Source organism: Spinacia oleracea, chromosome 2 (assembly GCF_020520425.1).
Source record: "Spinacia oleracea cultivar Varoflay chromosome 2, BTI_SOV_V1, whole genome shotgun sequence".
Classification (NCBI taxonomy): domain Eukaryota; kingdom Viridiplantae; phylum Streptophyta; class Magnoliopsida; order Caryophyllales; family Amaranthaceae; genus Spinacia; species Spinacia oleracea.
Window position 1 is genome coordinate 102,745,240 of NC_079488.1, and position 19,421 is coordinate 102,764,660.

The window sequence follows — 19,421 nt, forward strand, 5'->3', positions numbered from 1 at the left end:
ATATATGTATATTTCCTAAGTATATTCTCCTTATCTTTCAAAAAAAAAAATATATATATATATATATATATATATATATGTATATATATATATAGAGAGAGAGAGACGATTTTATAGGTAAATGGGACAATTTTATCAAGGTGCCAATTTGCCAATACCTCACAAGTCACAACAGAGTAATGTCAAACTCAAATCAACACTGACAGAAGAATGATCTCCCAAATAATTAAGCACCAAATCAACATAAATAAACCACACAAATTCACTCAACTCCAGCTTCCATTTTAACATGTTGACTTGGTCAATCAATCGAAAACCACCGAACATGTACTTCCTCCGTTCCGCAAAGGATGCATCATTTCTATTTGCACGTATGCCAACACGCTTATTTGATCATTAATATCTCTAAATGCCTATAAGTAAAAATTATAAAAAGTTGATATTTGGAATCCTTGCATTAATACGAATTTAACAAGATCCTACCTGCATATGTTTTTTGTTACACAACAGTGAAAAAATGATTGTCAAAGTTGATTGCTGAATAGTGCTCAAATAAGAAACGATGCATCTATTGTGGAACGGAGGAAGTACAAGACAACGAATAACACATAAAAATCACAGCAAGAATAAAAAGTCTCCCCCCTTTTCTTAATTGAAACGAAAACCAGACAATCATCCTCCCAAGTGCGACTTCCTGAACACAACATCCGGGAATCGAGACCATAAAAATAAGAAGAAGAAAAAAAACCAAACAAAATATATCTGCATAGGAACTAGGAATCATACAGAGTATTAAATTTCAAGAAAGAATTCGATTTCTAATTGATTTCCTTCAATCTCGTACCTGCATAAGGATTATAGTCTTTAAACTTGAACCTAATAGATATTGTTACTGGTAGATAACTACGTAGTAGATATATTATTATTAAAAAGTAAATACAAGCATAAATCATTAACACGAATAATTTAATTATTCGAACATTATTCTGATAATACATACTCTATAGTATTCCTTATACATTAGTTTTAATCTAAGAGTGATACATTGTCAGAGGATACAGAATATTTGCTGATAATCTGATACATTCAAATTAAAAATCATTTACAGGAAATATACATCAGGTAAAACTGAGTCTAAATCTTTAGCATCTGCAAATAATCTTCGATTATAGAGACGGCAGATGAACGATAACTTGAGCCAAAAAGATTATAGTGATTAAGGTAGTGATACAACATGTAAAGGTCTCTTCGTTTCTCGAATCCTGGTTGTTGGGGCATCACCTGAGGCAAGTAAGTCGTACAGGAGAGAGCATATGACATTATACAAATGAACGAAACAAGATTACAGAAGTCAACCAAACAAATTTTCATAAATGTACAAGTCATTCAACATAAACAGCGGATGAAATGAGAATACCTCAAAATAGGCGTTGTAAAATGATGAACCGAAGCCAGCACACCATGACATTCCAAATTCTGCTTCATTATGTCCATCTACATATTAAACGGATAAAATGGTAAGTCATGAGGTTAACGCGTAAGCTGTCTCCATATGAGTCTGTGTTCCCTGCATACAAGAAATGATTCCAACAACCAAGAAAAAATTATTTGTTCGATGGAAAAAATGCAGCAATAAGTGGAGTTCACCATTCAGAAATCACCATAGCTAGGCATCATTAAAGAGGTTAAGACTTAACATAATCTTTTCAATTAAAACTGAGTCTTATCATGAAACATAGGCATTCATCACATTCTCCAGCAGCATTATTCTACTTTGGGCACAGCCTTTTGCTGTATTCTGTTTATAAGCAGGAACTGAAACAACCAAATCGAAACCAAGGGACAGCTAGAAGGGTAGAACTCACAATAGCATGCTGGATCAAGAATAACAGGTTCTCCATTCTTGTCATAGGTTACATTCCCACTCCATAGATCTCCATGCAGCAAACATGGCTCAATCACAACATTCTCAAACAGTGGTGCCAGGTTCTTTGCCAACTTTTGTCCTTTCACAACCAAAAATCTCAAACGTCAGGTGATGCAAACATATTTCAACATCAACAACAGTGAAATTCAATAAGGTCCCCCGCAAAAAGAGTATTAGTATATAAAGCACACAAAATTATTTTTCCAGCCGATGAAACCGATAAAACAGGCAGGAATACAAACTGAAGCACCGACAGTAGTTTATGTGACTTAGATCGTATGATCAAAGTTATCAGTAAAGATATCAAAGAAAATGCACTAACTAGAAAATCCTAAAGCAGTGCAGTAAAAACATAGGTGAAAACCTTTTTCGTAGATAGAAGAATCTCCAAACTGATCTCGAGCCAATTTAAGTTGGTAGCCCAGTCTATGCTTTCCATAAAACTCAATCCAATCTGATGTCCAGGTATTAATCTGTGGGGTACTGCATAACAATAAAAGTAGAGTCAAGCAGTAATAATCATGATCGCCATAACATCTGCTCCAGAAACAAACTAGAGCCAAATCTAAAAATGAGATAACAAATGAAGTCAGAAAGATGAACTACACCAAATCTAAAATATATAATACTCAAATACAATAGACATTCATCTACTGATCACTGATGAGAGCAGCTCAGAAAGGAACGTACCTCCCGATAGTATTATCAACTTCAAAGCCAAAGCCTCTGTCAGATTTCCCAGCTTTATGCATTTCTGCAAGCTTTTTCCCTAAAGCTGGCTAAAGATATGAACTGTTTAAGATACTTGGAGAACAACACAGAAATTATACATGGGTGATTTCAAGCTAAGCCATCCTCACCTGGCCACTTCTAGCTGCTCCAAATTCTACGAATTCCATGATGATGTAAGAGCCACCTCGCGGTAAAGATCCAACCTGCAGTCCACAATAAGGGATACACTCAGATATTCCCAGGTGGTTAGAGACCTTAGCAAACCCAGGTATACAATCAGCCAATCAGGTAAGTTACCAAGCAAAACTTCGGCAACTTACTTACCTTATATGGCTTGGGGACGCGAATTGTATTGGTTTCAAACATAAGTCTTAAACCAAGAGCTTCCCCTTCAAACATGGATTGGCCAATACTCCTATTCCAACATTGCAAATAAGTGGAGCAAGTTAATTACCTAGAAATTACAATAAGTTTCATAATCACGATAATAACATCTCTCATTTTTTCCAGAAATATCAACAAGTGCATTTTGTAAGTAAGTTCAACATGAACAGGTAATATCAACATCCAAGCATAATATACCTGTTAGTTTTAACAAAGAAAGGACCGACATCGGTGTCGTAACGGGTGGCAAGATTGATGCAACCACCACCAACAGGACTTGATTTACTAATCTGTTTTGCTTTCCCTTCAGTGAGAATCCACTCAAGAACTGGGTCATCACTCATTGCCACAACTGTCCAACAATTCACAATTCACAATTCACCAACTCAATAAAGCTAATAAAAACAATGGGGAAATGAGTCTAATCCAAAACCAAAATTGAGAACAATCAAAGCTACTTTTAATCCCAATTTCACCATTTCCAACATCATATGATCCCATAAAACCCCATCAATCAAATATTGAACCATGATAAACGGTAAATTCAAATGTAGTTCTTGAACATATCAACGGTTGCAAATTAATGGAAAAAGGAAACACGTTAAACAACATTAGATGTAAGACAATCAAATTAATGAACTGGTTATGGTCTAATCAGTCCAGAATCAGGTTAACTTACTTGTAAATGGTTTTGGTTTGGGGAACAGGAGCTTGGAAAGTGTAGGAGGATTGAAAGAAGGGCGGCATTTACACGAAGAGAGAGAAAGAGAAGTGGGAGGTGCGATTACCACCATTTTCACCCGTGTTCTATCTGGGTCTTTCTCCTGGAATGTGGATGATGCGCCCCCGGGTCTTCGTGTTCACTTTTGCTGCCGCCAAATTAGGATGGGCTCACTTCATCCGGTTTGATCTGATTCTTCTATGGTCTGGTCTAATCGTGTCTAGACTCTAGTGTGAAGGTCAGTTGTATGTGTTTTTTTATTTTTCTAGTTTAGTTGTTTTTTTGTATGCTTTGTTCTGAATTTTTTTTGGTCTAGTCTGATTTTAAAAAGAATCTAACTGTGTATCTATGAAGTACTCCATCCATATTTATTTAAGGGATACATTTGGCCGGGCACGGGTTGATGTGGGGTGGGTTTATGAAATTATCTATCTATTACTATATACTAAAAGAGACACCAGTCTGATTTTAAAAAGAATCTAACTGCGTATCTACGAAGTTCTCCATCCGTATTTATTTAAGGGATACATTTGGCCGGGCACGGGTTGAGGTGGGGTGGGTTTATGAAATTATCTATCTATCTATCTATTACTATATACTAAAAGAACACCATGAATTATACGTGTCAATTCCTGGTGCGATTTTTTCCCGTCAAAAACCCTTTTCTAAAAAAAATATTTACTTTATTCTAATTTTATTTTCTCTCTTTTTGTATGTTTATAAATAGAAAAAAATTATAGGATTAAATATGACATTATTAGACAATTTTGGTAATATTTAGTCAGATAGTCATATCAATAATAAAAAAAACATTCTTACTCAATATTTTGTTCATATTAAGCACATCAAATATTTAATTTGGTCAAATCATCATATTAAACATATAAAATATATAATACGTAATAGAGCGAAAATTGTATATTATATGATAAAATGAGTATGTTCGAGATTTATTAATTACGCAATACATTTAAGGGATAAATATTTCAGTTAAAAAAGATGGTCAATTAATAATTTTCAAATAACCGTGCGTGCACGGGACCTAATCTAGTTTGTTTAATATGATGATGGGTCATAGGGTAAATTTTCTTCTAGGATAAAGCCATTATGGGTAGGAGTGAGCAAAAAGTTAGGGTACCCTGAATCGGAATCGGAATCGGAACCTGCGGTTTCGGAACCGGAACCTGTTGTGCAGGTTCCGGTTCCGGGTAACATAATTGGGAACTTGTTGCAACAGGTTCTGGTTCCGGTTCTCAACTTTTTGGAACGGGTACCCCCTGTTGGGTACCCTGCACACACCAATTCTAATATGAAATACTCAAACTAAGGGATAAGGCCATGTAAAAATACTTTATATGCCCAAAATACAAAATAAACCAAGCTAATTTTTCGAAAAATATAAATATAGAAGTACAATTTAAGCCCAAGCTATAAAACAAATAAAGCCCAAACCATAAAGTAGCTTTTTTCTCAATAAATTAACAACAATTTATTTAAATTTTAAAATGACAAGATACCGGTTCTCATTTTCAGGAACCTGTTACAACAGGTTTCGATTCCGATTCTTGAAACTTTGACAGGGTACCCTGTTGTGCTCACCCCTAATTCTGGGCAACCGATTTCTGTAGGAGTCATTCTCAAACCCTTTATGGTTGGTTACTTCTCCTGTTTCTCCTAATCATGCTACTTTACAGTGTCACGATTAAAGTGTGTGCATTTCTACAAGTCCGTCTTAATTTGATGATACAATGTGGTATTCTTAGGTATTGAACAACTAATGTACTAACGCAAACGTAGATACGAATTCTGCTTATAACTGCAGCAACAATCTCAACAGCTGATCTAAATTATGAACGCCTCTGAACTCTTTAGGATCTTGAATTCTCGGTTATCAGATCCATAGATTCTAATTACAGGTTCAGAAAGAACATTGTATACAAATATCTCACCAATCAATTGCATATGTTACATGAATTGTCGTCTAATCAACTAATTCTTCACTTTTGAAGTTATAAGCCAAAAAAATCCAATCATGTATACAAAATCACACTAAATTTCAAAAGGTCAATCTGAATATCAATGCGTAAGATTGCTTGCTATTCTGATTTCTGAATATCAATCGTGTTAAACCCAGAGATAAGCAATTCCTTCTACCCATGTCTAGGCTCTGATTCTCCGCGCAAATGGGATTCATGGTTGCTTGACGTTGATTGGTGATGCTGTTGACTGCTGACATAGCCTTCTGTATACCTCAAACCAGGTTCCAACGACTGATTGAAATCCTGAGTTGATAGTTCAACATTGTCATCAGATGTCGGCCGCTTTGGATCATAAGAATGTTTCAAGGGCAAACGACAAACCGGACAAGTAGATTGCTTCATCAGCCACGGATCAATGCAGGATAGATGAAAACTGTGGCCACATTTTGGCATAATTCTTAAAACTTCTTTTTCTTGATAGTCCCCCAAACAAATTGAACACCTGCTCACAAAAGAAGCACCATTCTTTTAACTTTTCAGAAAATAATCTCAGATGAATGAGTTGATGTTTTTAGTAAGGATACTCGATACTCACTGTGGATCTTCGGTGGAGCTAAAAGCATCCTTGTGAAACCTCATCGTGGGTATTGCAGCAACCACAAAGGGTGCAAGGCCATCAGTCCTCTGCTCTGGCTATCACAAAAGAGGACACAACAGTAGCGTTACAACCATCAACTAACTGAGGTTTATTGTTGCAAACATTGTCAATCTACATTTTTGTTAATCTGGAAATATTTTGACATAATTGGTTTGTTCCAAACTCATGGAAGAAGCCAAACAGGTACCAGTTGTAATTATGAGCAGCAAACTAGAAATTAAAGCAAATTTTACTGTCATGCCATACCTAGTGTTTAAGAATAAAAACAGTTACGTCTACAGAACTTGCACAAATTGTTGTATGGAGTACAATACTATTCAGCAAATCAAACAACAAGCATGTTAGAGTTAACTGTCAAAAAACTTTTACTAAGTGTTTGGATTGGTACAAGAACAAAAGATTTACGGAGTAACATTTACTACTCTTCCAAAAGCTGTCTTCACCGTCATAAGCCACATTTTCACCTTTTCCAAAATACTACCTCAACTTAAATGAATCTAGCAAAATCTTAATTGACTATTATTGTTATAGATTACTGAGAATTCATAGTCAATATTTTCAAAGTTTAACCCAAAAAAACTGCAGTAAGACAATCTTTAAAAGGCGGAGGGTACGGTGTGTCTCAAAACACTACTTCACCGAACAAAGCTTCACTTTTAATAGACTATTGGCCGAGTCAAAACGCTAAAAGCTACTCAGTACTTGGATTTATCAGAAAGATATGAGCTTTTGGTACGTAGTTGCTTAAGCGAAGCTTTCAGTTAGGGCATATATTTGGATTATACAGGAGTAAAAGAACCCATAGTATGCAATCAACAGTTTGACTTACAACTAACCAAGAACAAAATATGCTTCATTGTAATTTGTAAATGACAACAGATTGACAAAATCTGTAAATAATCATTAGTTCATTACCATAATTCAGTCAAAAGCCAATATAAAATGCTCCAACATTCAGAGAAACAACCCTTAAATAAGAATCAAGAAGAGGAGATAGATTACTACCTGCTCGACATCGATTTCGTGATCGTGATCGTTCCTCATGGATTCCGGCAATTGAAACCTCCTACACATGAGCCTTGTGCATATGAACACTATAAAAATAGAGCTCATCCCAAATCCTATAATGGTTGTAATCAAATTGATATCATACATCATCTTTTCACACCTTTTTCTCCTCAACTTCCTAAATCAAATGCCCAGAAATTGCTAAATGACTGTTAACCAGATGTTCAATTGCATACAACACAAACCCCAAAAACAAATCCAGATCAACCAAAACTTGGATTTTTTTCCACAAATAGCATACCCTAATCATAGTTCTTTTAACTAATTAAGCAAATCTAAACTAATTGTAATGATTCAACCTTTACAACAGACCCAAATCCATAAAACCCAGAAAAGTTGCAATAATTGGTAAATATAAAAACCTGGGATTCTTTCCAATTCAAGATAGCAGAAGAAATGATTGAAATGATTAACAAAAAGGGTACTGCAATAATCCAGAATAGTAGGATTTGATTGAATCAAATGAAGCAAAAGTGGAACTACCCATTTGGAATCTTAATCGAATTGGATGGAATTAAGATGAAATTACACATGGGGTTAAATCAAATTCCAACTTCTGGAGTTTGTGAAACAGACAGATAGAAAGAGAGAGAAAATAAAGGCTGCGTTACTGTAAGGAGTGAAACAGGCCGTTCTGTTTTGTTGCTTATCCATTACTGTAAGTATTATATTTGGAATCATACCCCTTTTTTGGGCTATTATACACCTGTACTAAACAAGGGACCCCGCCAATTTTTATTTGTGTAGATTTTGTGATCTACTGATCTTGGAGATTTTTTTTTTTTTTTTTTTTTATTTTTTGACAAGAATTTTGCGGGTTTTTGATATATGCAGTTTTAAGGGATATGTTGAAAATTCCAAAAATCGTAATTGGGTTGGGCTGGGTTGGGTCGATATGTTTAATTAAACGGGTTGAAAAATCTTGAACTCAACCCTATAATAATGCGATGGGTTCGGGTCGGGTTGGTGGGTTGGGTTAGCTTTTGTAGCTCTAATACGTACTCCCTTTGTATTTATTTAAGGAATACACTTGGCCGGAGATGGATATTAAGAAGAAGAATTGAATGAAATAAAGTAATAAAACAAGTGAGGTTGGGTAGATATTTTAATAAAAAAAAAAATGGGAACCATGTCATTTTAGGTGGTGTGGGGTGGGGTGTAGTTCTGAAATTATTTGTTTAATAGGGTGGTGGGACATAGGATATATTAGATAAATGATTTAATTAGATGGTGGGGTTGATAAGTTACTAAACATGGCAAGTATATCTCTTAAATAAATAAGGCCGGAAAAGGCAAGTGTATCCCTTAAATAAATACGAAGGGAGTACTATTCTAATACTTCATAAAATCTAATTCTCTATAGAGGCGCCTTGTGAAACTTATATGAGTCATGCCAAGTGTAAATTTAGACTTTATGACTGATTTTAGGTGTTGCTCTATTCATTTTATTTTCACTTAAATTCATAAATTTAGATAAAATAAGTATTGTGAGAATCAGCCAATCATATGAATAGAACACATTTTCATAGTATATCATGTTTTTTTATGCCTAATTTTTCTACTTTTAACTTTTTTTACAGGTGTTTAAATTCGGCTTATTTTCGTTTTAAATAAGTGTTGGTAATTGAGTATTTCGTACTTAAGTATGAGGTAATATATGCAACTTTAAGGGATATCGGATACATAGTAGTCTAATATAAAAATCTCCGTAGAGGTGTGTTATGAAACTTACACGAGCTACACCAAGTATAAATTCAAAGCTTTATGACGAAATTTAGGTCTTTTCTAATCACCTTATTTCCACTTAAATTATTTTTGAATAAGTTTGCTTAAGCTTATATGTTTAGATAAAATTAGTTTAGATTAGTGAAGATCATGTTAACAGAACGCATGCATTCTCATATTGTGTATCCTGTTTTTTTATTGCTTATTTTTATTTTTAACTTTTTTACACGTGTTTAAAATTGAGGTTACTTTCGTTTTAAATATGTACTCCGTACTCCGTAATACTATTATTTAATTAGTGAATGGAAGCAAATGAAGTATGGTGGGAAAAAGAAAATAATTGAATTTCTCTTTCTTTCTTGGAAAATTTGGTAATATTAATCCAACCTTTTGGCGATTTTCTTTTATTAATCCCACCTACGACATATTTTTTAAAAATCTCACCTTTACTACCAACGATTTTTATTGGGCTTAAGTGACCGATAACCGATGAAAAAGGCAACGAGATAGTGATGAATTGATGATGATGACTGGATATATCGAGAGAGTACTACCACGTAGGGATATATTACCGCCTACAACAGGTTTATGACCTTTTAGGCCCAATAAAAGTCGTCGGGTAGCAAAGGTGGGATTATTAAAAAAATATATCATAGGTGGACTTAATAAAAGAAAATCGGCCAAATATTGAATTAATATTACCAAATTTTCCTTCTTTCTTTATGAGGTGTGTTTAGTAGTGCTTGAAAGTTGAAGATGACCTAGTGTTTAGACCTCTGGAGAAAACTTGTTTTTTTTTTTTGGACAACAAATTACATAGAAGACTACAGACCTTTGAGGAAAACTGGTTTAATATGTTTAGTAGTGTTTGAGAGTTGAGGTTGACCACTTGACCTAGTGCTTGGACCCTTGAGGACAACTTATTGCAATTAAACAAGTGTTTTTTAATGCTATATTGTCTATTGTTGGTACTAATAAGGTTTTAGCCTATTAATTAAGATTGAGGAGTTATTTACGATATGTCTCGGATTCGAATCCTCCGATCCGCCCGGTTTATAATTTACATTGTTGTTTGTGGCTCATTCGCACATAAAAAAAAAATATATATATATAAAAAAAAAAAACAATTACCTTTCTTGCAATTTCCTATACCATTGGCTGCAATTTGCAAATCCTATCTAATCAAACATTGTGTTAGTTGAACTCAGTGGTAATTGGTAATCCTTATTATTCATTTAATAAAATCTTAATTATGTACTTCAAGTAATCTGACTTGATAATGATAGATCTTCTATCTAAATAATTCATAATAATGTGTATAATTATTTGTAAAATATTGTTAACGTGGGGTAACTTGTGTTAATTACTAATTAATTAAGGGGTCAAAGTCATATAACTGATTAATCAATCGTTCTCTATCATACTTCATAATTCATATCTATACAAACTACGACACCACGACACCAGTCTACTCAAAATAAGTAATTGCTACACACACCACAAAAAGCTGTTAAAAAAAGGATGAAATCTAATCAGGATTCCAATACACTACTAATTAAGTGATCAGGAATCCCAATATCATGAATGGACCTTAGATACATCAATCCGTGGACTATGGACCATGGTGCACATAGAGCATGGTGCACCATGTGCACAAAAAAAACACATGTGCATAAGCAAAAGAACATGACACTACGACAAAAGAACATACAATAATGTTTTATTTTTTGTTATAAAAAATTCACAATTTATTAAAAATATAAAAAAATACATGTCCATGTTCTTTTTACGTAACTATATGTTCTTTTAATTATATACTAATGTTCTTAAGGTGCACCATGCTCTATGTGCACCATGGTCCACCTTCTAAATTGCGTAGATACATATCAAAGGTTGACGGTATATAAACATACGGTCTATGTGAAAACTAGCTCTTTATGCACGAATGCAAAGTGTGCATCATTATAAGTAAAACTAATATGGAGTATGGAGCATACTCTATGGAGGAGTATACTCTATAGTCCATATTAACAAGTTTGGATAACAACTGAAATAGAATGTGTCGAAAAACCGAGGGTCGACGACTCGACCGGTCCAGTGGCGAGGCTGCATGAGGGCCAGCCGGCCAGAGATGGCCATAACTTTATTAAAAATATTGATACACACTTCAACTTTTTATCCAATCCAGATTTATGATGCACAGGAAGTATTAGTTATTTGTGAAAATTATTAATTCGTAAGATTATTTTTAGCTAAACGGTTGTTATTAGGAAGGAAACTAAACCCGATTCTATATATTTACATAGAAACTATGCAAATTCTTTGAGAATGAAAACTTGTCTAAAAGTTCCGACTGACCTTGTCAATCGCCCCTAGCCTGGTCAATCTATTATTTATTTTTATAGAAAAAAGCGAGATTAGGTAGGTTCAAGTTTGAACGAGTACAAACTTATTTGTCGGATTTAAGTATAAATTCATTTTTAAAAAGTCGGGTTGAATAGGTCCACATTTGAACGAGTACACACTTATTTTTCAGATTTTGATAACAAAATCATTTTTAAAAAGTCGGGTTAAATAGGGTCAATTTTTCATTGCGACCGTATAAAAAACAAAAAATCAGCAACATTTCAAGTAATTCAAATTATTGAACAACCTGCCATTAATTTTAGGGTACAAGACAACAAAATCAATAGAAACTCAAGACTTGACACAGAACAAAACCATATACGAAGTAATTAATTATACATAGCAACAACTGAACAAAGCCTTGAGGTGTTTACTCTCTCCGTCCCGGAATACTCGACCCGGTTTGACCGGCATAGAGTTTAAGGGACTTAAATTAACTTATTTAATTTAATAGGTAGTAGTTGATAGTGGGGTATTATTTTAATGTAGTTAGTGGGAGGTGGGTTAAAAGGTGGGGTTGGGGAGAGTAGGGGTTGAATTTTTAATTATTTTTTGTATGGAATAGGGGGTAGGTGGGTCAATAGGGGTGGAGTGAGAAATAATATAATATTGTTAGAATATTTTCATTTTTAGAAACAGGTGAAGTATTAAGAGACAGCCCGATAAGGAAAACAGGTGAAGTATTCCGGGACGGAGGGAGTAATTATTATTCCTCCACTGCAGTTTCAAGAGGGACATGTACATTCTTGTAATGGCAAACATAGGGAGCATCGCACCCGACATAAGGCCCGGCCCACTTTGCATTGTCGATGTAACTAGCATTCCAAACCGATGAATAAAGGAACATCGGCTTCTCAGGGAAGGCAGAACCACTCTCTCTCTCACCACCCTTCGTACTAGTTTCCCATCAATGACCCATTCTATCACATTTGGGAACCACTTGATCACGTATTCATGAAACCCGTCTGAACACTCAAATCCTAACTCATGAATCTCCTCCTTGCTCCCAATTCCTGCAATTCGACATTTATCAATCAAATACAAACCGGTGATGATAAAGGTGCCAAATTGCGTCAATATTTAGTTAACGCAATTTTACATGTTTTCATTGGTAGACTATGCATATAGGCATAACGTAGACTATGCGTCATATTGTATTATGTATTCACATAATTTATATTGGTACTAACATATTCTGTATTGGTATTCTACATTCTGTATTGGTACTCACTTTGTGACAAAGGCTTCCTCCAAAAGAGGTACTAATAATGTCTTAGCCTAGTTCTAAAGACTGATGCCCTGTGTACGATGTGTCCAAATTCGATCCCCTCCCCGATTTGTAATTTTTTATTGCCCCTTTGGCTCATTTGATGCGACCTTTATCATTTTCTTCATCATTGTGCCATATTAATTGACTTACTTTCGTTTTTACTTGAGTAATTACAGATATTGATTGTTCCGGTGTTGTAAAGATGGAAACAATGGGCTTCGAATGAAGGCCCTTTTGTATGTGTTGAAGATCTTGCTTGTTTGAATGAGTGGAGTCCGAATTCACCTGCACAAGAGCAAAGTCACTAGCCTCGGGGGTGTTTCCGAGGAAAGCCCCTCCGATGCCTAAGTAAGAATGATGCTCGGATTCTAGAGAGAAGTTCTCTAAAAGAGTAGTCTTAAGGCGGTAAATTGGACGTACCTTGAGGTGTGAGCCTTGGCGGCCTATTTATAGTGTTTGCATAATAAATGCCCATAGGTCATTTATTGTTATTGGGCCTTGGGCCTTAATGGATGGCTGAATAGCCATTGGTAGGTTTGATGTTGTCGTTTAGAGCCATTGGGCTTTGGACTTAGTGGCCCAATTGAGAATCAATTGGGAGCCCAAACAACATGCCCCCCAGACCCGGTCCATTTAGAATTAAATGGGTGGGTTTCCAGCTGTCAGAAGTCCGAAGGTTCCCTCTCTTTTTTGAAAAGGGATGATTTGCATTGATGACAAGTGTTGGGAATTGTAATGTGTCATGGAGATCGTGGGTTTGAGGAAGTTGATGCGCCCTTTATCTTTTCTATAAATACTGGGTGCTTTGCTCCTTTTGAACTTTTTACTCCTTATTTCAAACCCATTCTCTCTCTAAATTCCGGCGATCGCAGTGCAATTTGCTTCTTCAGATCTACGAAATTCGGCCAACTTTAGACTTCGGGAACTTGTGTTGTTCGCTTTATCGGCGAATTCCGCTTCGGAAAAAGGTAATTTGCTTCTGAGTTCTCTTTTTTTTCTTCGCTCTTCCTTCTACCCCTCAATCTAAACCCTAGATCGAGATTTCGCGACCATGGCAAAGAATAGGGGCAAAAGCAAGTTCGTTGTTGGTTCCTCTAGTGAGAGAGAGAACGTGCCTTCGGGGAGGTTACCGAAATCTTCGAGGGGTCGACCTTCGGAGAGGCCGTTGGTGAAGAGTTCGATTGGTTGGGATGCTTCCGAAGATGAACGCGCAACCTCTGGTGAGAGAGCTGGCTTTTCGGGTGCTCGTCGTCGTTACTCCGAGTTTCCAGTTCATTGGACGGAAGCTGATCCGAAGGGCAAGTATGCCTCAATTTTGCATGAGACCACGCAGATCGACGGTCCGTTGGAGAAATCGGTCAGCGGTGACTGGTTGGTGGAAGCGAAGTTAGGGAATTATCATCGGAAGGCCGAGGAGCTATACGGAATTCAGCATGCCTTGGGGTACTGGTGCGAGCTTCCTGAACAAGAGCGTCCTCGGGTGACTCATCCACCGAGGGGGTTCATTTCCGTGTATACTCACCATTTGGAGAATGGTCTCCGCTTTCCTTTGGATCCGTTCGTATCCGAGCTTTTGGTGTCGTACAACATTAGTTTGGCCCAGCTCACACCCAAATCTATGAGGCACATAATCGGATTTAGATGGGTGTGTGACTTCGTCAATTTCCCTTGCTCTGTCGCTATCTTTCGGGATCTTCACGATCTGGTTCTCAACCATGCTTCCAAGGGTGATGGGTATGGTTGGTGGACCATTGTCAACAAGAAGTCCCGAAAGAGGGGGGATCCGAACTACATCACGGCGTACCCCTACCTTAGCTCTGACCACAATTGGAAGACGGAGTGGTTGCTCGTCCGTGTGCCGACGGATCCGAAGCATCCCAACTTTTATCGTCCTCCGAAGTGGTTCGTGGCTCCTGATCCTGATATGAGGGGTGTGGCAGCTCCAGATCGGAACCATCGCCACTATGTGGACCTCCTCCAGTGGTTCTTGGCTCAAGAGGATAACCATCGACTGCCGTCTAGCTGGCTCCCGAATCTCAATTACATTTTGAGGGAGGACATTCTTGCTGTTGCCGGTCTCAGCAGGATTTTTGACAGGGGTAGGTGTCTTTCGGCTGAGACCGTTTTTTCAGTGAGTTTGTCCTCTTTCCTGTTTCGTTTTGCTGACATGTTTTGTGCTTTGTTTTTGCAGAGTACGGCTTTAGCTGCATTGATCCTAAGAAGTTGGGCATTTCTTTGGATTTGAAGACTATTCACGACCCGGCTCCCGAGTACAAGTTCGGAAAAGATAACCCTCGTAATCCTCGTCTGAAGGATTACGTGTTGTCTCCTTCGGGGGTTGCTCGGATATCTGAAGTTCGAGCTGATCCGTGGGATTCCGCCTCTTCTGTTGAAGCTGTTCCTGTGAAGGTTGTGCTTCCTGAGTTGAAGACAACTTCGGACCCGGTGAGTGTTCATTTATAAGCTCGATTTTCTGTTTATCTTTTTCTTTTCGGTTGGCCGTCGGCTAACGTCTTGGTCCTGGACCATCTTTTTAGGGTCCTGGGACTGACGTTGTGCCGCGTGCCGTTCCTTCGGTTTCATCTCCGGCTCGGATAGATATCACTTTATCTAGGAACCGGGTATTTCCCGCTTTTTTCTCTATTTCTTCCTTTTTCTTCTTTTATATTCGTTGACCCTTGGTCTCCCCTTTTTAGGATCAACGCAAAAGGAAGGGTAGCACTCTTTTGAGGCCGTCCACGCATCCGAAGAAAGCGAAGGCTTCTCATCCCTCGGAGAAGGTATTTGTTCTGACTTGGATTTTTTGTAGTTCGTTTCTCCCTTTTTCGGAAACTAATCTTTGAACGCTTGCTATGTAGGAAGCGGTTTCGGAAGTCATGCCTCCTCCTAAGAATCTTCTTCACTTCATGCCCTTACCAGGGCAGAAGTTAAAGAGTGTGGTGGTTGCTGAACCGCCGCCCGTGGATCAGCCGCTGGTCGAGGAAGATATCATCCCTTCTCCCCTTAAACCATCTGCTGCTTTGGGGATCGAAATCCAGGATATCACCGAGGTGATGGAGGCGATTGAAGCCGATTTTGTTCCTGGTTCGGATGTCCCTGAGGTAGCTGGGGAGAAGAAGGAGTCTGCTGATCTTCCCTTCGAGAGGGAGAAGAGTCCAGACAAGGAGATGATAGATCTCTCGGGCCCCGAAGCTGCGGTCCCCGAGGTTCAGAAGGAGGTTCCCTCTGCTGGAGAGGAGGAGCAGCCCGAGCAAGGTTTGACGAGGAAGAGGCGCCACTCAACTTTGGGTTCTACTTCTACCTCGGCCCTGGATAGGCTGATCCATGCTGATCCCTGTTCGGATGTTCCGCTAAAACGGATCCCCGAAGAAGTAAGGGAGGCGATGGCTCGATATGCCAGGGCTCCGATTTTGGGAGAGGACCCCTTGGCTCACGTGGGATCCTTGGTGGGCCCCGAGGCTGCTCGGGAGAATCTGCTTCGTGCTAACCCGCAGTGGAGGGTTCCTGGGGCCGAAGAGAGGAATCCGGCTATGATGGCCCAGTACTATCTGAACGAGGTAATTTGCTAGATTTTTCTCTTTGAGTTGTGTTTTTGTTTTATGTTTTTCCTATTTTGCTCATCTTTCTCTCGTTCCCAGGCTGTTTTCTGGTCTTCGTTCGCTTCCGAGTGTAGCTCGGTTGAGGAGAAACAACTGAGGAAATATCGTGAGGCTTATGCTCGTGATATTCCCATTTTGGACCAGAAGGCTGGGCAACTCCTCTCCGAGCTTACGGAACTCAAGCAGCTGTACCTTCACTATAGTCGTGAGGCTAGAGAGTCTGCTGAGAAGATCGGGACCGAGGTTGGCCAGCTCATCTTCCGAGTTGAAGAGGATGCTGAGAAGATCGCTTCCTTTGCTGAGGAAAAGAAGGATATGGCCGCTAAGTTCGCTAGCGAACTTGAGGAAAAAGATAGACTCTTCCAGGAGATGAAGTCTAAATTTGAAGCGGCCGACAAGGAGCATAAAGAGGCGGAGTTAAGGCTCCACCATTTTGTCCAGCATCGGGAGCTGATCCAGCAGCAAGCTGATAAGGTGCCTGTCCTTCGGCTGAAGCTTCGGGAAAAGGATGACTATGTTCGGAAGCTGGAGCAGGAGCGAGTCAACCTCTACACTGCTGATCAGTGTAGAGAGCAGTATTGGAACGGCATCCTGGGTGCTCGGCGCATGTTTGCGAAGCACATGCCTCACTTCCCTTGGAACGAGAAAGTTCCTCTATGGATGCAGGCCGAGGACCACTTGGTGGAATGCCAAGCTGATCGAGATGAAGCTGAAGCTGAACGCCAAGCTGCTCTTGCAGAGGCTCGGGCCCAGAAGGCAACTTCCGAAGGTGATACCACTGCTGGGGGTTCTTCGAAGGATGCTCCCCTAGGGGCCGCTCCTGAGACTCCCAAGAGTTAGGGATTCGGGCAGTCGTCTTCTTCAGAGTCGGTCGGTTCCAGTTGAGGACTTCCGAATATGTGCTTGCTTTTCCCCCTTTTGCCTCGGCGCTGCGTTGTACTCATTTCTTTTTGCTTTCTTTAGTACTTCGGTAGGCCGGTATTGTCTGTTGATGGCTGCCGATTTTAACTGTTTCATTTTGTTTTCAATTTTTGAGGTTTTCAGTGTATTTGTACTCCCCCCAAATATTGAATAAAAAATGAATGTTTGTTACTTGGCTGCTTCTTTTCAATTTGTACTTTCGCAATTTTAGGTCTTTAGATCCGTAGATTTCTCGAGCTCCTCTTTCTGTAGACTTGCTAAAAACCTTTTGATCTTGCGAGCTCTTTAAATCCGTAGATCTGTTAAGAGACTTTTTAACTTTTGCGAGCTCTTCAAATCCGTAGATCTGCTAAGAGACTCTTTGACTTTGCGAGTTCTTCAAATCCGTAGATCTGCTAAGAGACTCTTTAGTTTTGCGAGTTCTTCAAATCCGTAGATCTGCTAAGAGACTCTTTAGTTTCCAGACTCTTCAAATCCGTCGATCTGCTCAGAGGTTTGGATTGTTCTTCCGATCTCTTGTGGTTCGGAAACCTGGGCAAGAGATCGCTAGTCTGCCTCTTTAGTTATGCCTTCGGCGATCCGTGGATCTGAGCCGGAGTTTTATAACTTGATTCGAGCGACTGTTTGTTGCGAACAAATTTTATTAGGGTACCGCGAATCCGAGGATTCTGGATGATTCCCTGAAGTGTATGATTTGGTCATTTCTTGCATTTTATCAAGGAATGGGCAAAGTCAACCTGTTTTTAGTCTCGGATTGATCAGATCCGAGGCTGCATATATATATAAAGGGACAATAATTATAGAGATAAGTTTAATGAAACACATGGTGCCAATGGCTTTCCTCTTCTCATTAAACAACTTACTTGGTTTACAGACAGAGATCATACAAAATATTTCTTGAGAACATCGGTATTCCAATGGTTCTTCAGGATTGTTCCATCTAACTGTTTCAGCATATACGTGCCTGGCCTTTTTTCGGAATGGATGATGTATGGTCCTTCCCAAGTGGCTGAGAGTTTGCCATGGATCCGTCCTTTCTGAACCGAGGCGGCGTTTCTGAGTACTAGATCACCGACTTTTAGAGGTCTGGCGTTGACTCTTCGGTTGTAATGCTTGTTGACCCTCTGCAAATAGGCTGCGTTGAGTGTCCTTGCATCGTTCCGAGCTTCGTCCAGTAGATCGAGAGCTTCGGATAGAAGTTGATTGTTGCTTTCTCCTTGGAGCCCGTCATATCTGTTGTATGCCTGGATCCTCAGGCTTTCTGTTCCGATTTCCACAGGAATTACAGCTTCGGATCCGTATACAAGGTGGAACGGTGTTTGTCCGGTAGCTTCTTTTTCAGTGGTCCGAAGGGACCATAGTGTTCCGGGTAGCTCTTCTAACCATTTGTTTTTGTCATCCTCGACTCTTTTCTTGAGTGCGTTGAGGATGAGTTTGTTAGCAGCTTCGGCTTGCCCGTTGCTTTGTGGGTGACAGACTGCCGAGTACGCTAGGTGTATGCCGAACTGTTTGCACCACTTTTGCAACGGGGTGTTGTCGAACTGTTTCCCGTGGTCGAAGACCATCAGTCTTGGTATGCCGAACCTTGTGATGATGTTCTGCCATATGAACTTGCGGACCTGAGGTTCGGTGATGGAGGAGACAGCTTCGGCTTCGATCCATTTGCTAAAATAGTCGACTCCTACAATCAACCACTTCTTCTGGTTCGTCGCTGAGGGGAAGGGACCAATGATGTCTAACCCCCACTGTGCGAATGGTAAGGGATACAGTGTTGATTGTAGGGTTTGAGCTGGTTGATGGATGGCTGGTGCGAACTTTTGGCATTTCTCGCATTTCCTTGCCATCTGCTTTGCCTCGGAAACCATAGTGGGCCACCAGTACCCAGCCCGAAGGGCTTTATGTGCTAATGTCCTACCTCCAATGTGGTTTCCGCATATCCCGAGGTGGATTTCCCTTAGGATGTAGTCAGCGTCTGTTGGACCCACACATTTTAGCAGCGGAGCAGAGAATGATTTCCTCATGAGCGCTCCT

The 19,421-nt window shown here is 39.1% G+C and overlaps 2 protein-coding genes across 3 annotated transcripts; both read right to left on the bottom strand.

The window, feature by feature from the left end:
- Positions 1-919: 919 nt before the first annotated feature.
- On the bottom strand, positions 920-3,983 carry LOC110799577 (protein-ribulosamine 3-kinase, chloroplastic). Of its 2 annotated transcripts, XM_022004859.2 has the most exons (9): positions 3,723-3,978; positions 3,242-3,395; positions 2,984-3,074; positions 2,788-2,862; positions 2,618-2,706; positions 2,292-2,410; positions 1,866-2,006; positions 1,418-1,494; positions 920-1,281 (listed from the first exon to the last, which is right to left on the bottom strand). In XM_022004859.2, exons 1-9 carry the CDS (start codon positions 3,835-3,837, stop codon positions 1,135-1,137), a joined length of 1,008 nt encoding a protein of 335 aa, XP_021860551.1. In that variant the 5' UTR covers positions 3,838-3,978; the 3' UTR covers positions 920-1,134. The 2 variants fall into 2 exon arrangements, with proteins under 2 accessions (XP_021860551.1, XP_056693540.1); XM_056837562.1 differs by lacking the exon at positions 920-1,281 and having other exon boundaries at positions 1,423-1,567; positions 3,723-3,983.
- Positions 3,984-5,629: 1,646 nt separating this feature from the next.
- Positions 5,630-8,118, bottom strand: LOC110799575 (RING-H2 finger protein ATL66). The gene is made up of 3 exons (XM_022004857.2): positions 7,407-8,118; positions 6,339-6,436; positions 5,630-6,245 (listed from the first exon to the last, which is right to left on the bottom strand). The coding sequence occupies exons 1-3, from the start codon at positions 7,557-7,559 to the stop codon at positions 5,915-5,917; spliced, it is 582 nt and encodes a 193-aa protein (XP_021860549.1). The 5' UTR covers positions 7,560-8,118; the 3' UTR covers positions 5,630-5,914.
- Between the last annotated feature and the right edge of the window lie 11,303 nt (positions 8,119-19,421).